The 17,754-nt window shown below is 46.1% G+C and overlaps 1 protein-coding gene across 1 annotated transcript in view; it reads left to right on the plus strand.

Moving 5' to 3' along the window:
- Positions 1–7,607: 7,607 nt before the first annotated feature.
- bmp3 (bone morphogenetic protein 3) overlaps positions 7,608–17,754 on the plus strand; it is a 35,115-nt gene continuing 24,968 nt past the window's right edge. The window contains exon 1 of the mRNA XM_085963416.1: positions 7,608–8,136. Within this exon, the coding sequence (XP_085819542.1) occupies positions 7,848–8,136 (289 nt within the window). The 5' untranslated portion in view covers positions 7,608–7,847. The remainder of the gene's footprint in view (positions 8,137–17,754) is intronic.

The raw sequence follows: 17,754 nt of genomic DNA on the forward strand, positions 1-17,754 counted from the left end.
CTGGCACCCTGTGTCTGGGCAGCCTTCCAGCAAACCTTCAAGAAACTAAGGCGGAGAGGCTAGAATGACCCCCCCCACCGCCCCCCCCCTCCTGCACCTCACACCCAACCATGTTATTTACATGCCTGCCCTTTGCCCGGAATTTCTGGGGCAACATAAAGTGGATGAATTCCTGGCATCTGCCCTTTTTTCCTTGTCTCTGCAGCTAAGAACTGTTGGGGTTGTGGTTTTTATGGTGACATTGGGTCATGGTTAGCATGTGTCAGTTGAAAAGTTACAGAAAGATTGGACCATTCCTACTCATGACCATTGCTTTACTGATTGCAAATATAAGCATGACAGTGGTGCTTAATCAACTTTATGAAACATTCGCTAGATAATGGCATTGCATATCCCCCCCTCATAGCTATGTGGTCCCGTACTTTCACAGCTCATTTACCTCTTAACACTCATCTGTCAGTGCCATTCTCTCACACTACAGCAGTAAGGCCATATAATCTTGCTATATTATAGAGGGTGCAACAGGCAAAAGTAAAATTTCCCTAAATCTGTACTGTCATCCAAACATCTGAATCCAATTAATGCTCTGTAATTATCCTTTTAGTACTGTAGCTCTATATACTTCTCCTGCACCCTCCAGGTTTTACAGGTTTTTCATTGACAGCTGTGATACCCACCATTATCATGTGTAGTATACAAAATAATGTACTACGTCAATTGTTCCTTTGAATATAATGGCCATGAATCATCATAGATTGATCCAATAGGTAATGCTACAAATTTAGCAAAATATAATAAATAAATTGAATGAAATTTTTTACACAACAGTCACACTTTCATTCATTAAATACATGCGGACACATATACTTATTCTGGACCAATTCAACAAATACTGTAGTGAAGAGAATAATTGAACCAGCTCTAATGAGGACAATCCTTTCCTTTTGTGATGTGTTTGCACTATATTTTTAGCCTTGTGCAGCTCACCAGATCAAAGTCCTCGTATTCCTGTTCTCTGGACCATTACTGCCAAAAAATGTAATGTATTTGATAAATTTAAGATTCATTCTGCCCTTGAAAGTTTGTAGCAAAAATTAATAAACGTTACTTCCACTAATGGTATGAAACCACCAGTCCCACTCAAATAAAACTTAGTCTTTTTACATAGAAACGTATTGCAGCCATTGATTCATCCAACCTGCCGATTTAATTTCCCAGTTCTTTCCTATGATTGTTGTAACATTGTCAGCTGTGGCTCAGTGGGTAGCACACTTGCCTCTAGTTAGTTCTGAGGAAGGTTGTGGGTTCATAGTCCCACTCCATGGGATTTGAGCACATAAATCTAGGCTGACACTCCCAGTGCAGTACTCAGGGAATGCTGCACTGTTGGAGGCGCTGTCTTTTGGATGAGATGTTAAACTGCTCTCTCAGGTGGACATAAAAGATCCCATGGCACTATTTTGAACAAGAGCAGGGGAGTTATCCCTGGTGTTCTGGCCAATATTTAATCAACATCACAAAAACAGATTAGCTGGTCATTATCACATTGCTGTTTGTGGGAGATTGCTGTGCACAATTGGCTGCTGTGTTTCCCACATTACAACAGTGACTACACTCCAAATGTATTTAATTGGCTGTAAAGTGCTTTGAGACGTCCGGTGGTTGTGAAAGGCACTATATAAATGCAAGTCTTTCTTTCTTTCAATCATTAATCTTTTCAGATATCAGGTACATAGATCATTAAAATGTCATGAACAGGCACAGAAAATAATCAAAAAGGCTAATGGAATGCTGGCCTTTATATCTAGAGGACTAGAATACAATGGGGTAGAAGTTATGCTGCAGCTATACAAAATCTTGGTTAGACCGCACCTGGAGTACTGTGAGCAGTTCTGGGCACCACACCTTAGGAATGATGTATTGGCCTTGGAGGGAGTAGAAACATAGAAGATAGGAGCAGGAGTAGGCCATTCGGCCCTTCGAGCCTGCTCCGCCATTCAATGAGATCATGGCTGATCATCCAAATTCAGTACCCTGTCCCTGCCTTCTCCCCATATCCCTTGATCCCTTTAGCCTCAAGAAATATATCCAACTCTTTCTTGAATAGCAGCGTAGGTTTACCAGAATAATACTTCAAGGGTTAAGTTACGAGGAGAGATTACAAAAATTAGGGTTGTATTACTTGGAATTTAGATGGTTATGGGGAGATCTGATCGAAGTTTTCAAGATATTAAGGGGAACAGAAAGGGTAGAGAGAAACTCTGTCCATTGGTTGGGGATTCTAGGACTAGGGGACATAGTTTAAAAATTTGAGCCAGACCTTTCAGGAGTGAAATTAGGAAACACTTCTACACACAAAGGGTGGTAGAAGTTTTGAACTCTCTTCCACAAACGGCAATTGATGCTAGATCAATTGTTAATTTTAAATGAGAGATTGATAGCTTTTTGTTAATTAAAGATATTAAGGGATATGGGCCAAAGGCAGGTATATGGAGTTAAGTCGCAGATCAGCCATGATCTCATTGAATGGCGGAACAGGCTCGAGGGGCTCAATGGCCTACTTCTGTTCCTATGTTCCTAGATGTCAAGAATTTCCTATTCTCTTTTTGAAATGCTTTAACACTAGGGTGTACAAGTTATGGTCTGTGGGCCTCCCTGTTTCCTGATGCAGCCTTCTCCATTTGTGCTATTGTGTGTTTATATTTCCTTCACTATTTGGTTTGTCTTTTTGAACTTCACAGACCTGGCGGGATTGGAAAAGGCCAATACCTGATTGGTGGAAAGAGGCTGCTCCGATTTGCGAGCATCAAAGGCAGAAAAATCCAATAAAGATATCAGATCAAGAAGTACCAGTAGTGTACAGTGAGAAGCACCAGAACGATGACCAGTGATTAGAGGAGCACCAGTGAGTAATATCAGTGGGGACAAGGGGCCCGATTTTCACAATTGGGCAACTGACCGGCGGTGCGTGCTGGATGGCCGCCCACTCTGGTGGTGAAGAGGCTCCTGAGATTTTGAGGCCGCGCCCTCATTTAAATTTGACAGGCGAGCTGAGGAGCACCAAACAGACATCCAGATAGAGCTCACCAATTGAGGCCTTAAAGTCCGTACAGAGTGGAACAGAGGTGATCAAAGGAAGAAAAGATGTCAGAGGACTAGGGGAGAGACTTGATCATAAAAGCCAGGGCACAACTGTGATGGTTTGGGCAGGGCAGGTGGTGGAAAGTACGGTCAGGCAGGGAGCAGCCAGTAAGGGGGCAGATTTCTGTCAAAGCCATGATGTCAATAATAATCATTCACAATGACTTTGTGAGTGGTAAGAGTCTTGTTCGCAAATAAACAGATGTCCTGGAGGGAAATGCTGAGATGGGCAGTGATTTTCAATCTGCTGGCGGAGTTCCGGGGCAGTGGTGGCTGGGGTGAAAGAGACTGCGATAAAGTTAAAAGATTAGCCTGCAGTAAATGCGCTAAGTGAGAAAGTAGGCAAGAGCGGAGGTTCGAGTAGTCGGCATTGCTGCTTGCAAGAAGGCAGCGATAGGTCCCTCGAGAGAGAGCCACGACAGGAAGCCGCGGATTTCTTCATTTTCTGAATTGTGTTATAATCACATTTTGGTAAGCACGGCCTGTAACACCGTCAACCTCTAATTCAATTAAAGCAAAACCAAAACACGTGTGTGACTTTCCTCCCCCGCCCCCTGCCGGCGCGCGCCGTGCCGGTTCACCCTGCAATGTGATTGGTCGGGCTTTGCCCGCCGAGATTGGTGCGCGCTGTCCCGGGGCATTGCTTTCATCCAGGAGAGGGCAGTGTCACTGCTCTGCTATCCCTGCAATCTTCACAGTTTAACAGGCACACTTAAATAGTAGTAGCTGTAACAATTCTACAAATTATTCTTTATTAAACTTATTAAAATATATATACATTATTATTTGCCTTCTGTCCTACTGTGTTGCCCGGATTCTAAATCCCTTTTCTGCCATGCCTCTGACACCTGGTTGGCGTATGCTCAGTGTTGCCTTCTCTGTGAACACAATACAGTATTTGCAAACCACTGTCTTTCCAGTATAGCTAACATCAGTTGCAACGCATGTAGAAAATCTAATTCTCTCACAAATTATGTTCCTAACAGTTTTTCCACTCTTTGGCGACTGCAGTGCTATTTTTGTACCATAGTATCAGCACTGTGTTCCAAAGATACAATCACAAAACGTTGTGAACATCAATGTTTTTGATTCATTTTACTTGGTTTTTTTTGATGAGGCAAAATATGCTTTACGGTTTGTGTGTGGCAGTAAGGATGCGCAAGATGGAAAATACCATTCAAGTGTTAAGTGGTTTGTATTTAGTAATATCGACACGGTTAGTTGTCGGTTTCTATTTTATTACCTCCTTTGATGCTAGTTCAGGAGAAGTTACATTCGATTATGTAACAGAAAACTAATTTGATAGTTTTGGTGTTTTTCCTGAAAGTATTCTGAGTTTGCTTCCCAGCAAATTCTGAGTTGATGCAGGAGATGCCTTAGATTTTTGACAACGAACTCTAGTAACTTTGCATGGGCAATGAACATGCTTTTCATTCACCTCAACATAAAAGTGAACATTTATACTGAAGGTTCAATAATTTCCCCAATCGCAAAGCGGCAAATGCAAACCCGGCAGCTTCTGCTTAAAGGGGAAACCCGCTGAACCCATTCTGGCGCTGTTGATCTCGAGAGAAAATATAAATAACCGGCCCATAGTTAAGCATCGGTACGACTTCCTTCTGAATATTAAACCTGGAAAGAATCGCTCACTGAATTTTAGTATAAATTTGGACCAGTTATATAGCTGAATCACATTTAATCGGCCTCGCCCACTACCACCCCCCCCCCGTAAAAGTGGACGTTAATGTAAGACAGACACTACAATTAGACCAAGAGATAAGAATAATTGCGTCCGAAGCTTTGCAATGGTAAATGAAGAACAGAAAATGCTATAAATGTAGCAGACCAACTAGCATCTATCTGAGTGACGAATATAGGTTACTGTTTGGGCTGTGACTGCATAAGATCAGTCCTGATGCAGGGTCCCACCCAAGACTTTAACCTTTCTCTCTCAAATGCTGATCGATATGTTGTGCATTTCCCACGATTTCTGTTTTTATCCAATATCAGGAACGTGTGCCCTGCCCTATTAATCACTTCACACCAGAGAAGATTTTCTGAAACATTTCAGAGGTTACTTATTAACTCTCTCCCTGCTAGCTGCGCAGAATTAAAATAAGCCATGCTGCCCTTTCAACAGTTGTGCCATCAGATTGGATTTATCTTTAGGGTTAGGACAAAGATACCCTAGTTTTAGAGTTAAGGTAAGGAATTATCAGTGATAATAATTTTACCAATTCTGATTTCTGATTATTGGGGACTGGGAACGATCTGTACACTCAGTCACTCTTTCGGGCATGCTGTAAAAATACTACTGCCCTCTTCACAAGACTTGTGAATATCTATCTTCACCTTGTAGTTATTTCAGTTATTGGATTTTAATGCGTAATCATGTGTCTTCTGAAGACGAGATAAACAAGTGATGCCCGAGAGAAGAATCCTATTGATAAATGATGGAGCATCGTTTAGTTCACACTTAAGGACAGAGAGTCTCGGTGGAAACTTACTGAGAAATGACTGAGAAGTCTGAAATGAAGGTAATCGGACAGATCCTGCAACCTCAGTGCAACAGAGAATGCAGAGAGTCGGTCAAGTGTGAAAGTAAAAACAGAAAATGCTGGAAATACTCAGTAAGTCAGGCAGCATCTGTGGAGAGAGAAACAGAGTTAACGTTTCGGGTCGATGACCTTTCGTCTGTATGAAAGCAGCTTCATGAGTCATTTTCTGACAGTCAATTTAGCAGAAGATCTATTGGGTAGGTCAAGTGCAGAGGTAATGTGGTCATTCAAATGACAGAAATGTAAAGCTGATTAACAGTAAACTCAGATTAAGTATAAAGGTGTCAATTCTTGGCAAGGAATCTCCTTGAGGGGATTTGTAAAATTCGCCTCGGGAAAATTGGCGTAACTTAAATCTGATTGCCACAATGCAATATTGTACCTTTCTGCGTGTATTGCGTTGGATTTAGAATAATCTGAGAAGATTAGTACAGCAGACCTCTGACCTCCACAATATGAGATGGACTCAGTAACATACTCGCCTTTAAATTTGGCATAAAAATGCACTGGTGAATAGCTTTGATTGTATCTCTTATACCGATATATACGTAGACCTCTGAGTATTTGCATTTACTTTTGTCAAGGTGCCTGTATACTCTGCACCATTTGTGAGTTATTAATAGGTACGCTCTGTACACACCCACAGCATTGCTAGAAACACTGGTTACTCTACAGCAAACAATCCAGGCAGTGTTTTGGGTTGTAAATCGATCTAAAGTACGAAATATTTCGTATATTTTTAAAAAATCTGACATTTAGTCATTTTAAACTCTTCGGTTAGAGAAATAAACATCTCTGTATCGACATATATAGATAACGGCAATGGATGTTTACGGGAAATCATTAGTTACTCATGGATGCTCGTGAAAGAGGGTATTTAAAGTCTTCTTCCTATCTTTATTTGGTGTGTGTGACATGCAGTGCTGTGTCCGGACTGGGAGCTCTACAGGATGTGTCCGCTTAATGCCATTCACTTCTGAACAGAGGGCAGATCACATTTAAAGCCCAGAATAAGCCACATTATTCTCCATGCACCCCAGAATCAGCTCTGATGAATTACTTTATCTTAATCTACACTATTATTTATAGGATGAGTCAGAGAGGATTTGGATTGTATTAACTATCGATAATCTTATGAGGTTTTCACTTGTTAAAAGAACACGTTAACTGATCTAACGTGTAATTTGTAGACGGTATGACTATGCATTCCGCAATAGCACTGTACATGGGTTTGATTCAGAACGTGATAGTGAATAAAGACTCGCCAAAATGCGTCAGGTTCGTAATTCGCATAAGATCCTCGACTGGAAATAATGAGCATGAGAATGAATTAACTGTTGCTTCTTTCGAAAAGTTTCGTAACACTCCCCCCGTCAAAAAATGTTTGCATAGATTGATTTATTGTAAGTGTTTTGGCGAGGACTGCAGTAAGCGGATATAGACTGATATAAGTGTCATTTCAAATTTCCTACAGTTGGGATAGAATTGTCCAGAAACGAGTGTAAAAAAACTTCTTAATTACCAGGTAAGTCAAAAACGAAATACTTTCTCCCAGTCTAATAATAATTGTTCGAGTATCTCATAGCCCTCCGAAATCAAAGCCTAATATTAAATACTCGGATATGTATGATACTTTTAAAAAATCTTTCAGGACAGAAGTGCTATATATATATAAAAATCGTGGCAATCAATTGGTATCATATAACAATTTATAAAGTCACAGTCTGACTCACATTGGGCTATAGGAGCTGAATATTTGATCTATCACCTCTCGACATCTGAGATGTAGTTGGCTTTTTGAAGTCTGATTTGATTTAAGGCAGTGCAGCAGTGTGATTGGTCGAACCGAAGCTCTGCCCTGAGCTGGGACACATAACACTGTGCGCCTGCAGTCAGATAGGAACAGAACAGCCGAGCCTGAAAGAGACAGGAGCAGCAACAAGCGGCATCAGTGAGCCAAGCCACACACACTCACACGAGGATCTGGGAAAGCTCCTCTCTTATCAGATAGGTACCTGCAGCCGCTTGGGACAGCGCAATCCTCCACAGGACAGCCGTGGAACTTTTCGAAAAACAAAATTTCTTGCTTTACTGAAGAGCTTTCTATTTCCAGTTTTGTGCGTTGCTCTCTTGTTTTTTGTAAAGAGGATGGGCAAACTTCACACGCTGCTGTTTGTGTGTGTCGGATGGAGCTGTTTAACTGTGGGCTTCTCCGATCTGCTGAAAGATCATTTCCGCGGGCTGAGGAGAATTGCTGGCTTGGGTGAAAATTCGGGAGACACTGCTTCCTCCCGGAAGGGAAGCCCCATCTCCAAAGGATCAGATCTGCTCCAGGACATGCTGTCGGAGCACATGTTGATGCTTTATGACAAGTACAATAAAGCAGGCTACCTGTTTAAGGATGGCAATACGGTCCGCAGTTACAAAGCTAATTTGGGTAAGTATACAGGGATGGGATGGGCTGATGTAATGAGGGAAGGGTTGCTTTCTTGGGGATCGGAACGTGAAACAGCATGACTGTGACTTTATAGGAGAACTTCCTAGCTCTCACCGGCGATTAACCTGGTCTTATTCATTACTCAAAAATTCCAAAGAGCGGTCGTAACCTTGGAGTATTTTATGTTAATAAATCAGTTGGTGTACCTCTGCTATGAAAGGCTGTTGCAATTCATTCTATAGATGAGTGAGTGTAAGAAGGAACGCTCTTGCTCCAATTAAATCCAGTCCTAACAATAAGAGTTCCGTTGTCTATTAAGGCTGATAAACACGTTTCAGAGACAGAATTTCACTATGACGAGTGGTCCTGACTTTAACTCTATTACTGTCACTGTTCACTTGCACATCCTCTCTGGAGTCAAATCAAACTGCTTCGTGTTCTGTAGAAACACTAGTGCTTCGATTAAAGTAGGTTATCTGGACCTGGACATAGTTTCCTGTAATCAATTCCAAAACATTTTCCACTAACTTTGCAGTAATAGTGTCGCAAACAGATGTTAATAAACTCAATTTTGCAGTATTCCCAGCGGCCAGTTTACCTTCCAAGCTCTTAATGGACTAAAACAGTGTTACGTCAGTCCAAAGTGTCAAGGAGTGCAAACTTCATTGCATGTTTCGAGTTTTCTCTCCTGTTCTCCTAAAGGCAATGACTCATGCTGGGCTATGATTCAGTGGGCTATGACAAACATTCAGTACCTCAATCAAATAGCTATTCTTAATATGTGAGCAAGGATAATTGAGTGTTGGTGGGCTCTTTGACTATGTGACTATCCCTGCCCAGGACAAAACTGTACCTTTCTGGTATTCACGCCTGCACTTGCGGCAGCAATCACTGAATAGCAATTAGGACAATTTTTGTCCCCTCATTAGTCCAGGGACACTGAGGCAAATTGGAGTGCCACCGCTGCTTTCTTGGCTGATAGCGAGCAATTCAACGAGGACCGAGGATGGAAACTAAGGCTTTCTTGGTCCGTATGCTCAGTAGCATATCATGTCTAATGTTTATTCACGGAGCCTTTGGGGACGACACATTAACATTCTTTTTTAAAGTTTTGTGTCAGAAAAAAAATGATGGAGTGATTTTAAAACCTGGATCAAATGTGAAGGATTCAGTAAAGCACGTGCTTCACTTTCATACTTTGTGATGTCACCTGAGATGCTTAGATTGAAATTATGGGATACCTGGGAGAGAGTTATGGGTATAAGGCTGTAATCTAACCAAGGTTTCAGATAGAATCATAAACCATGAGAGCAAAGCTCAGGCAGTTTATAAATATTTGAATTTCAAGATTAGATTAGAGTCTTGAAGTCATGTTCAGGTGTATTTTTCCTTTTTTAATTATATACACTGCTGTGTTTGTGAAGGAAAGAGAGGCCGTTCCGTTTTTGAATGGTTTGTGCCAGTGGTCTTGCAAACATGCAGAATGCCTACCTTCAGTGCCATGCCTTGGTCCTCTAGCTTGTTCCCCAACAGGTGATGTTGAAAAAAGGGTATTAACAGATATTTTTACTTTTTAGTGTACTTTAGCAGAATCTAGCATACTCAATAAATACTATACTTGTTGTTGTTGTTGTACACTTGCAACTTAAATTGTGATATTATTCAACACTGGCTATCAATTGTATTGAATTCATTGTAAGAGCTTACTGATGATAGAAACATAGAAATATGCAGGGCCAGAAAATATTATTGCAGTCCATCTGGCTGATCCCAAAGTCTAAAGACACCTCAGATTATTCTGTGGTACGCCCAAGGTCCTGTCAGATTGGCCCTACAATGAGTTGACTCTCAGTCACACTGTACAACTATCCAACACAAAGACTGAACAATCAACATTTTCATAACTTTTAGTTTGTACTACAGATTGTCATTAATTGTAGTTTCCCCCTAAAGTGAATCCATCCCATAACATTGACTTTTAAGGTGTATTTACACTCCAACTTCTAGAGTTGCCACATTGCAGTTTCTAATCTCCGTGGGCCATGTGAAATGGAGGGAAAATCAGAGAACCATTCAACTGATGTTAATTCTGCATAAATCTGCCTCAGTGGATGCCTGAGAACAAGTTACCTATGTACCTTCATAATCAAGAAATAGTACTTGATGACCTAAAGAGATGGAGAGACAACAACACTTTAAACAGTGCCTTTATTTTCTTTTTGTTCTGTCACTCTTATGTTCACATGAATGGGTGGGCCACTAGTGACCCATGGCCCATACATCGAGTGCAACAATAGGCTATGCCTTGTATAAAGTGGTGTGTAATCCTTTAGACAATACACTGCCTGCCACATGCTGCTGCTCTTTTCAGTCAAGTATTTAGTTAGACATTTTCTTACAGCCCTTTGAAATGATTATTTTTTTTCAAGACAACACACTGTAAGAATTTTAAATGATCAGAAATGTAAACGTTCAGACAACAATAAAAACTGTAATTCAGTTTAAGTGTTGCTGCTCCCCCAAAGAAATAAGGTGCATACACAAATTTGACTATTTCAAGCAGTCTTCATTTTAAAATGTTATTATTTAATTGCAATTAAAAGTACGCACAGAAATAGTCCATATAGATCTAAATGTTGTCAAGATAATATGCAACAATGATATGATTCTCAGTTTTAGCTTTCAAGAAAAAAAATCCCCAGGTTCTTCTTATGAGTGTTGAATCTATTGTCTTTTATGGAAGATAGTTACAAAGAGCTAGATAATTTAGATACCTTTGCAATAATGGTACTATAACACCAGAAATCATACTGCATCATTTAACCATCTTATGTGAATTGGTTTTATCTTGCTTCAACTGTAACCAAGGCTTCAAAATGAACTTTATCTCAGTGCAACCAAATGATCACTTAAAGTAGTACAACCTTTTGTTATCCAATTTACACCAAACTATGTGTAACTGCCTTTCTTGGGTATGGAAAATAAGTGATGACACACATCTCTCACGACCTGGCATATCCTGTATTAATATGTTTCATTTTTGAATGCCCTTTGGACTCACATTGCATCTAATCTACAAAATCTGAAATGTTCCGAAGTTGGGTTTCCACACCATTTTGCCAGGCTTTGCATTACTGTTCAGAACACTGCTAAAGTAATTTATAGTGCACTGTACTTTTGAGAAGGTTAAATGGTATTTAATGGAGAAAGAGCGCCCCCTGTCATCAGTGCTGGTCTGTCTGTAAATCAGCCAGATTCACACAATCTTTATCTTAAAATCTGGTGTAACCCTGTTGTATTCCCATAGGTCAGAGCAGACAGAAAATTGTTTATAACCAGACCTGGATGTAGTAGGAATGCCTGTACATAAGCATAAAGGAATCAGGAGAGAGAATCAGGACTCACATTCAACAATAATTTGCTTAACTCGGAGGTGCATACCAATGGACTTTACTGTACTTGGGTGTAACTAGGTTTATACTTCACACGTTGCCTGAGCGATATGGAGATGCTGACATTATAAAACTGAGTTAAATTACGTATCATAAATTTAAAATGTAAAGGATATAAATGGTTTGCAGTGAACTACAAGAGAGTAATTCAATGAATCAGATCCAATTATGTCATAACTTTGTGGGTAAAACACAAGCAGAACCTTAAGGTTAAAGTTAACAAACTAAACTCACTGCCAGACATTTATCATTCTGTATATAACATGCAGAAGTGAGGTTTTACTTTTCTTACTCTTATATGGCAACTATGGTAGAGATGGCATGAAAGTTTTTATTTATTCATTCATGGGATGTGGGCATCACTGGCAAAGCCAACATTTATTGCCCATCCCTAGTTGCCCTTGAGAAGGTGGTGGTGAGCTGCCTTCTTGACAACTGAGAGGCTTGCTAGGCTATTTCAGAGGGGTAGTTAAAAGTGGCCATTTCAGAGGGGCAGTTAAAAGTGGTAGTAACATAGGACTGAGCGGTAGATATGCGGTTATCTCTTAATACTCTCAGAGAAACGAAGAATGGCCAACAAATACTGCATTTCCAGTGTTGCCCATGTCCCAAGAATCTATATATATAAAAGGATACTTCTGTCTGTCATTCCATCTGTCTTTCTGTCTGTCTGTCTGTCTTGAATTAACTCGAAAGTTATAGAGCGTACCTACACGTGTGTTACGTCGAAAGAAAGCTGACGATTCCAGAACCGTCCTAAGCATATTTACGTTTCGGCCGGACAAAAATTGCGCCCGCGGTATCCAAAAAACGTTCAACATTCCGCTCATTATCCGCTCATTAGCATCGAGTGACGTCGAGGTCGACCAATCGTACGGCGGGTTCCTGGCGCGTGCGGCCGGGCCCTCCTACGGTCGAGTGACGGGACGATTGACCAATCCTATGCTTCGGTGACCTGACGGTCGACCAATCGGTGCGTGTGTGGGTGGGCCTTATCGTTCTGAACCGAGGTGAGTCGCCGCCATCTTGATTCCAAACTTTTCCTTTCTTTTTCCCGCTTTCTGCGTCTTTAAAAAAAAAAGTTGCTTTTAAAACACATATTGTTTTTTAAAAAAGTTAATTACTTTCTAAATCTTTTATCTAATCTCATTAATTTTCCTACCTTTCCCCGTTTTTCCAGGTAGGCCTCGAAGCCTCGGCCTCTCCTCCGCACCCACACCCGAGCTAGGCACCTCCCAGCCCCAGTCAACAAGCGGCCCCTGATCGCCGCCATCTTTGTGAAGGCTGGAGGGGCGGGCCTCAGCCGAGCACCGCTACCGCCGCCATCTTAGTAAAGGCTGGTGCGGCGGTGGCGGCACAGAGCTCCACGGAGCAGGTGGGTGGCGGCGTCTAACTCACCGCCCCCCCCAGTCTGTCTCTCTCTCTCTCTTCCCCGCGCCTCCTGAATGCGCGGGGGAAGAGGACCGGCGCACCGTGGCCGCTTTCGGAGACTTCAACTCCGTGACAGGTGAAGAGGGTCTTTGTTTACGTTGGGCGGCGGGCGGGTTCCTCGGGTGCTGATCCCTGGCGGTGTGCGGCCGGAGCCCGGCTCTTACCTGGCCCCGGAGAGCGGGTGGACGGTGGGGCCTGGAGTAGCAAATCGGGCACCACGGCAGAAGAAAAACTGAGAGCGACAGAGGGGAACAGACGTCAGAGAGACAGAGAAATAGGGAGGGAGGAGAGGGAGAGGGGCAGGGAGGGAGAGGGGCAGGGAGGGAGAGGGGCAGGGAGGGAGAGGGAAGAGAGAGAGGGTGGGGGGAAGAGAGAGAGAGAGGGTGGGGGGAGGGGGAAGAGAGAGAGGGTGGGGGAGGGGGAAGAGAGAGAGAGGGTGGGGGGAGGGGGAAGAGAGAGAGAGTGGGGGGAGGGGGGAGAGAGGGTGGGGGGAGGGGGGAGAGAGAGGGTGGGGGAGGGGGAGAGAGAGGGTGGGGGAGGGGGGAGAGAGAGAGGGTGGGGGGAGGGGGGAGAGAGAGGGTGGGGGGAGGGGGGAGAGAGAGGGTGGGGGAGGGGGGAGAGAGAGGGTGGGGGAGGGGGGAGAGAGAGGGTGGGGGGAGGGGGAGAGAGAGGGTGGGGGGAGGGGGGAGAGAGAGGGTGGGGGAGGGGGGAGAGAGAGGGTGGGGGAGAGGGAGAGAGAGGGTGGGGGGAGAGGGAGAGAGAGGGTGGGTGGAGAGCGAGAGGGTGGGGGAAGGGAGAGAGGGTGGGGGGAGGGAGAGAGAGAGGGTGGGGGGATGGGAGAGAGAGAGGGTGGGGGGAGGGGAGAGAGAGAGTGGCGGGAGAGAGAGAGAGGGTGGGGGGAGGGGGGAGAGAGAGGGTGGGGGAGGGGGGGAAGAGAGAGGGTGGCGAGAGGGGGGAGAGAGAGGGTGGGGGGGAGGGGAGAGAGAGGGTGGGGGGGAGGGGGGAGAGAGAGAGGGTGGGGGGGAGGGGAGAGAGAGAGGGTGGGGGGGAGGGGAGAGAGAGAGAGGGTGGGGGGAGGGGACAGAGAGAGTGGGGGGGAGGGGAGAGAGAGAGAGGGTGGGGGGAGGGGAGAGAGAGAGAGAGGGTGGGGGGGAGGGGAGAGAGAGAGAGAGGGTGGGGGGAGGGGAGAGAGAGAGAGGGTGGGGGGAGGGGAGAGAGAGAGAGGGTGGGGGAGGGGAGAGAGAGAGAGGGTGGGGGGAGGGGAAAGAGAGAGGGTTGGGGGGAGGGGAGAGAGAGAGGGTGGGAAAGAGTGAGGGGGTGGGACAGGGAGGGAAAGAGTGCGGGGGTGGGACAGGGAGGGAGAGCTTACCTTCTTACTTCCTTTGCAGGGGTCCATCAGGCCACCTTCCCCCCCAGTCGCACTCTCTCTTTCCCCCTGTGATGAAATATTCATCATCATCACTGCCTGTGACTGAGATCGGTTTCAGTGCCATTTCCCTTCCCCCAGACCTCATTGTATTGTGTACTGGAATGTGCTGTATTGTATACTGGAATGTGCTGGAATGTGCTGTGTGTAGGGCTCCGCCCATACCTGGCCCCGTTTGTAGGCTGGCTCAGTCTGGCCTCAGCCTCCAGAAGGCAGACATCTCTCTCGCTTACGTGTTACGTTCTAAGTTAAGAAAATCCTTGTTTTGTTCTGCTAACTTCGAGTCTCGAAATTATTGAGGCACATCAATTTTATTAACTTATTTTTCAACACTATGGATCAACTCCTGAAACCCGAACGTTTGGATTTGGATCAACATGCTCCGGACGCATCAGCACGCTTCGGACACTGGTTTGAGTGTATGGAATTCTTCCTGGACAATTCCGCAGCCGTCAAAGACGCTACGGACGCTGCGAGGATGAGACTCGGAATTCTGCGGAATTGGGTAAGCCACCGGGTTGCCGAGACGTACCTGGCCACCTGCGACATCTTAAAGGCGCATTACCAGCAGCCTACGAATGAGGTGTATGCTAGGCACCTGCTCGCTACCCGCGCACAGCGACCTGGGGAATCGGTGGAGGAGTTCCTAAGCACCCTGAAAATGCTTGGCAAAGACTGCAAGTGCCGAGATGTAAAAGCCGCAGTGTACACTGACGAGCTTGTTCGCGATGCCTTCATCACAGGCCTCAGCTCCACTTACATCCGGCAAAGACTGCTGGAAAAAACGGGGTTGGACCTGAAACAGGCTGCGGACACCGCGCGATCCCTGGATGTGGCCCAGAGAAACTCGGACGCCTACTCTTCAGCCCGCGCCGTCCACGCCGCCACGTGTGCACCGAGGGTGCCGCCATCTTGGAAGGCATCTTCCCCGCCCGACAGCCCGACACCGGCTGGGCCCCGCTCTCCCCCCAGAAGGCCTACGACAGCCGCGACGTGTCAGGGACCCAACTGCTACTTCTGCGGGCAGCCAAAGCACACCAGAAACCTGTGCCAGGCAAAAGGCACCACCTGCTTTAAGTGCGGTAAGAAGGGGCACTTCGGGAAGGTGTGCAGAGGGAACCCCACCGGAAAACAAACCGCCGGAAAACCCGCCACCGCCGCGTGTGCGCCGTGGGAGCGGCCATCTTGGACGCCATCTTGCCCGACCTCGTGGGGTCCGCCATCTTGTGAGCAGACAGCGTGGACGCCATCTTGTATCGATCAGGGCCCTACAGTGGCATCGGTCACAGTGGACCAGACCAGGCCGCACCCGCTATCCAGATCAATGGTGGACATCGAGGTAAACGGGTGCCGGGTTAAATGCTTAATTGACAGTGGAAGCACGGAGAGCTTTATCCACCCAGAACTGGCACAACAACTCTCCCTAAAGGTGGTCCCTACTCAGGGTACCATCTCTATGGCTGACAAAACCCAGACATCGACCATTCTGGGTTACTGCACGGTACAATTGTGCGTTAACGGAACTGTATATGATAATTTTAAAGTATTGATCATGGAGAACCTATGTGCGAGCGTGATCTTGGGCCTGGATTTCCAGTGCAACCACCAAAGCATCATGCTCAAGTACGGTGGGTCCCAGCCGCCCCTCACAGTGTGCGGTCTGGCTACCCTGAAGGTAAAGCCGCCTTCGCTATTCGCGAACCTTACCCCTAACTGCCGGCCAATAGCGACCAAAAGCAGGAGGTACAGCTGGGAGGACAGGCGGTTTATCGCGACCGAGGTAGGCAGGCTCCTGAAAGAGCGCATTATTGAACGCAGCAACAGCGGTAGTGGTAAGGGGTAGCGAGAAGAAACGGATGGTGATCGACTATAGTCAAACGATCAACAGGTACACCCTACTAGACGCCTACCCGCTACCCCGCATATCAGAAATGGTGAACCAAATCACCCAATACCGGGTGTTCTCCACCATCGACCTCAAGTCAGCGTACCACCAGCTCCCTATCAGACCAGAGGACCGCCCGTACACCGCCTTCGAGGCGAACGGACGCCTCTACCAATTCCTCAGAGTCCCCTTTGGGGTGACGAATGGGGTCTCGGTCTTCCAGAGGGAGATGGACCGCATGGTCGATGACCACCACTTGCAGGCAACCTTCCCCTACCTCGACAACGTCACCATCTGCGGTCACAATCAGCAGGATCACGACTCGAACCTCGAGAGGTTCCTGGAAACCGCACAAAAACTCAACCTCACCTACAACGAGGACAAGTGTGTTTACAACACCACGCGCCTCTGCATACTAGGCAGCGTGGTGGAGAATGGGGAAATCGGACCAGACCCCGACCGATTGCGCCCCCTACGGGAGCTGCCCCTGCCCAACACTCCCAAAGCCCTGAAAAGGTGCCTGGGGTTATTTTCTTATTATTCCAATGGGTCCCCAACTACTCCGACAAAGCCCGCCCCCTCTTGAAAGCATCCTCTTTCCCGCTCTCTGCTGAGGCCCACGCCACCTTCAAAAGCATTAAGCAGGATATGAGCGGGCCACGCTACAGGCAGTGGACGAGAACACTCCATTTCAAGTGGAAAGTGATGCGTCTGACTTCGCCTTGGCGGCCACCCTCAACCAGGCGGGGCGGCCCGTAGCTTTCTTCTCGAGGACCCTCCAAGGGCCCGAGATCAGACACTCCTCCATGGAAAAGGAGGCCCAAGCCATCGTGGAGGCAGTGCGCCACTGGCACCACTACCTAGCCGGCAAACGCTTCACCCTACTTACCGACCAGCGGTCGGTAGCGTTTATGTTCAATAATAAACAGAGGGGGAAGATTAAAAATGATAAGATTCTTAGGTGGCGGATCGAGCTCTCCACCTTCGAGTACGACATCATTTACCGGCCAGGGGCCCTTAACGAATCCCCTGACGCCCTCTCACGAGGGATGTGTGCCAGCGCCACCGGGGATCGGCTACAGTCCCTCCACAATGACCTCTGCCACCCAGGGTCACGCGGCTGTTCCACTTCATAAAGTCCCGTAACTTACCCTACTCGATTGAGGAAGTTCGGTCCCTGACCAGGAACTGCCGCACTTGCGCTGAGTGCAAGCCTCGGTTCTACCGCCCAGATAGAGCCCACTTAATCAAAGCTACACGGCCCTTTGAGCGGCTCAGCTTAGATTTCAAGGGCCCCCTCCCGTCCGTCGACCGCAATGTTTACTTCCTGAACATTGTGGACGAATACTCCCGGTTCCCATTCGCCTTCCCCTGCCCAGACATGACCAGCGCCACGGTCATTAAATGCCTCAACAGCCTGTTCT

The sequence above is a fragment of the Somniosus microcephalus genome, chromosome 2 (genome assembly GCF_052327205.1).
Source record: "Somniosus microcephalus isolate GS21.2 chromosome 2, FLI_Smic_1.0, whole genome shotgun sequence".
Classification (NCBI taxonomy): Eukaryota; Metazoa; Chordata; class Chondrichthyes; order Squaliformes; family Somniosidae; genus Somniosus; species Somniosus microcephalus.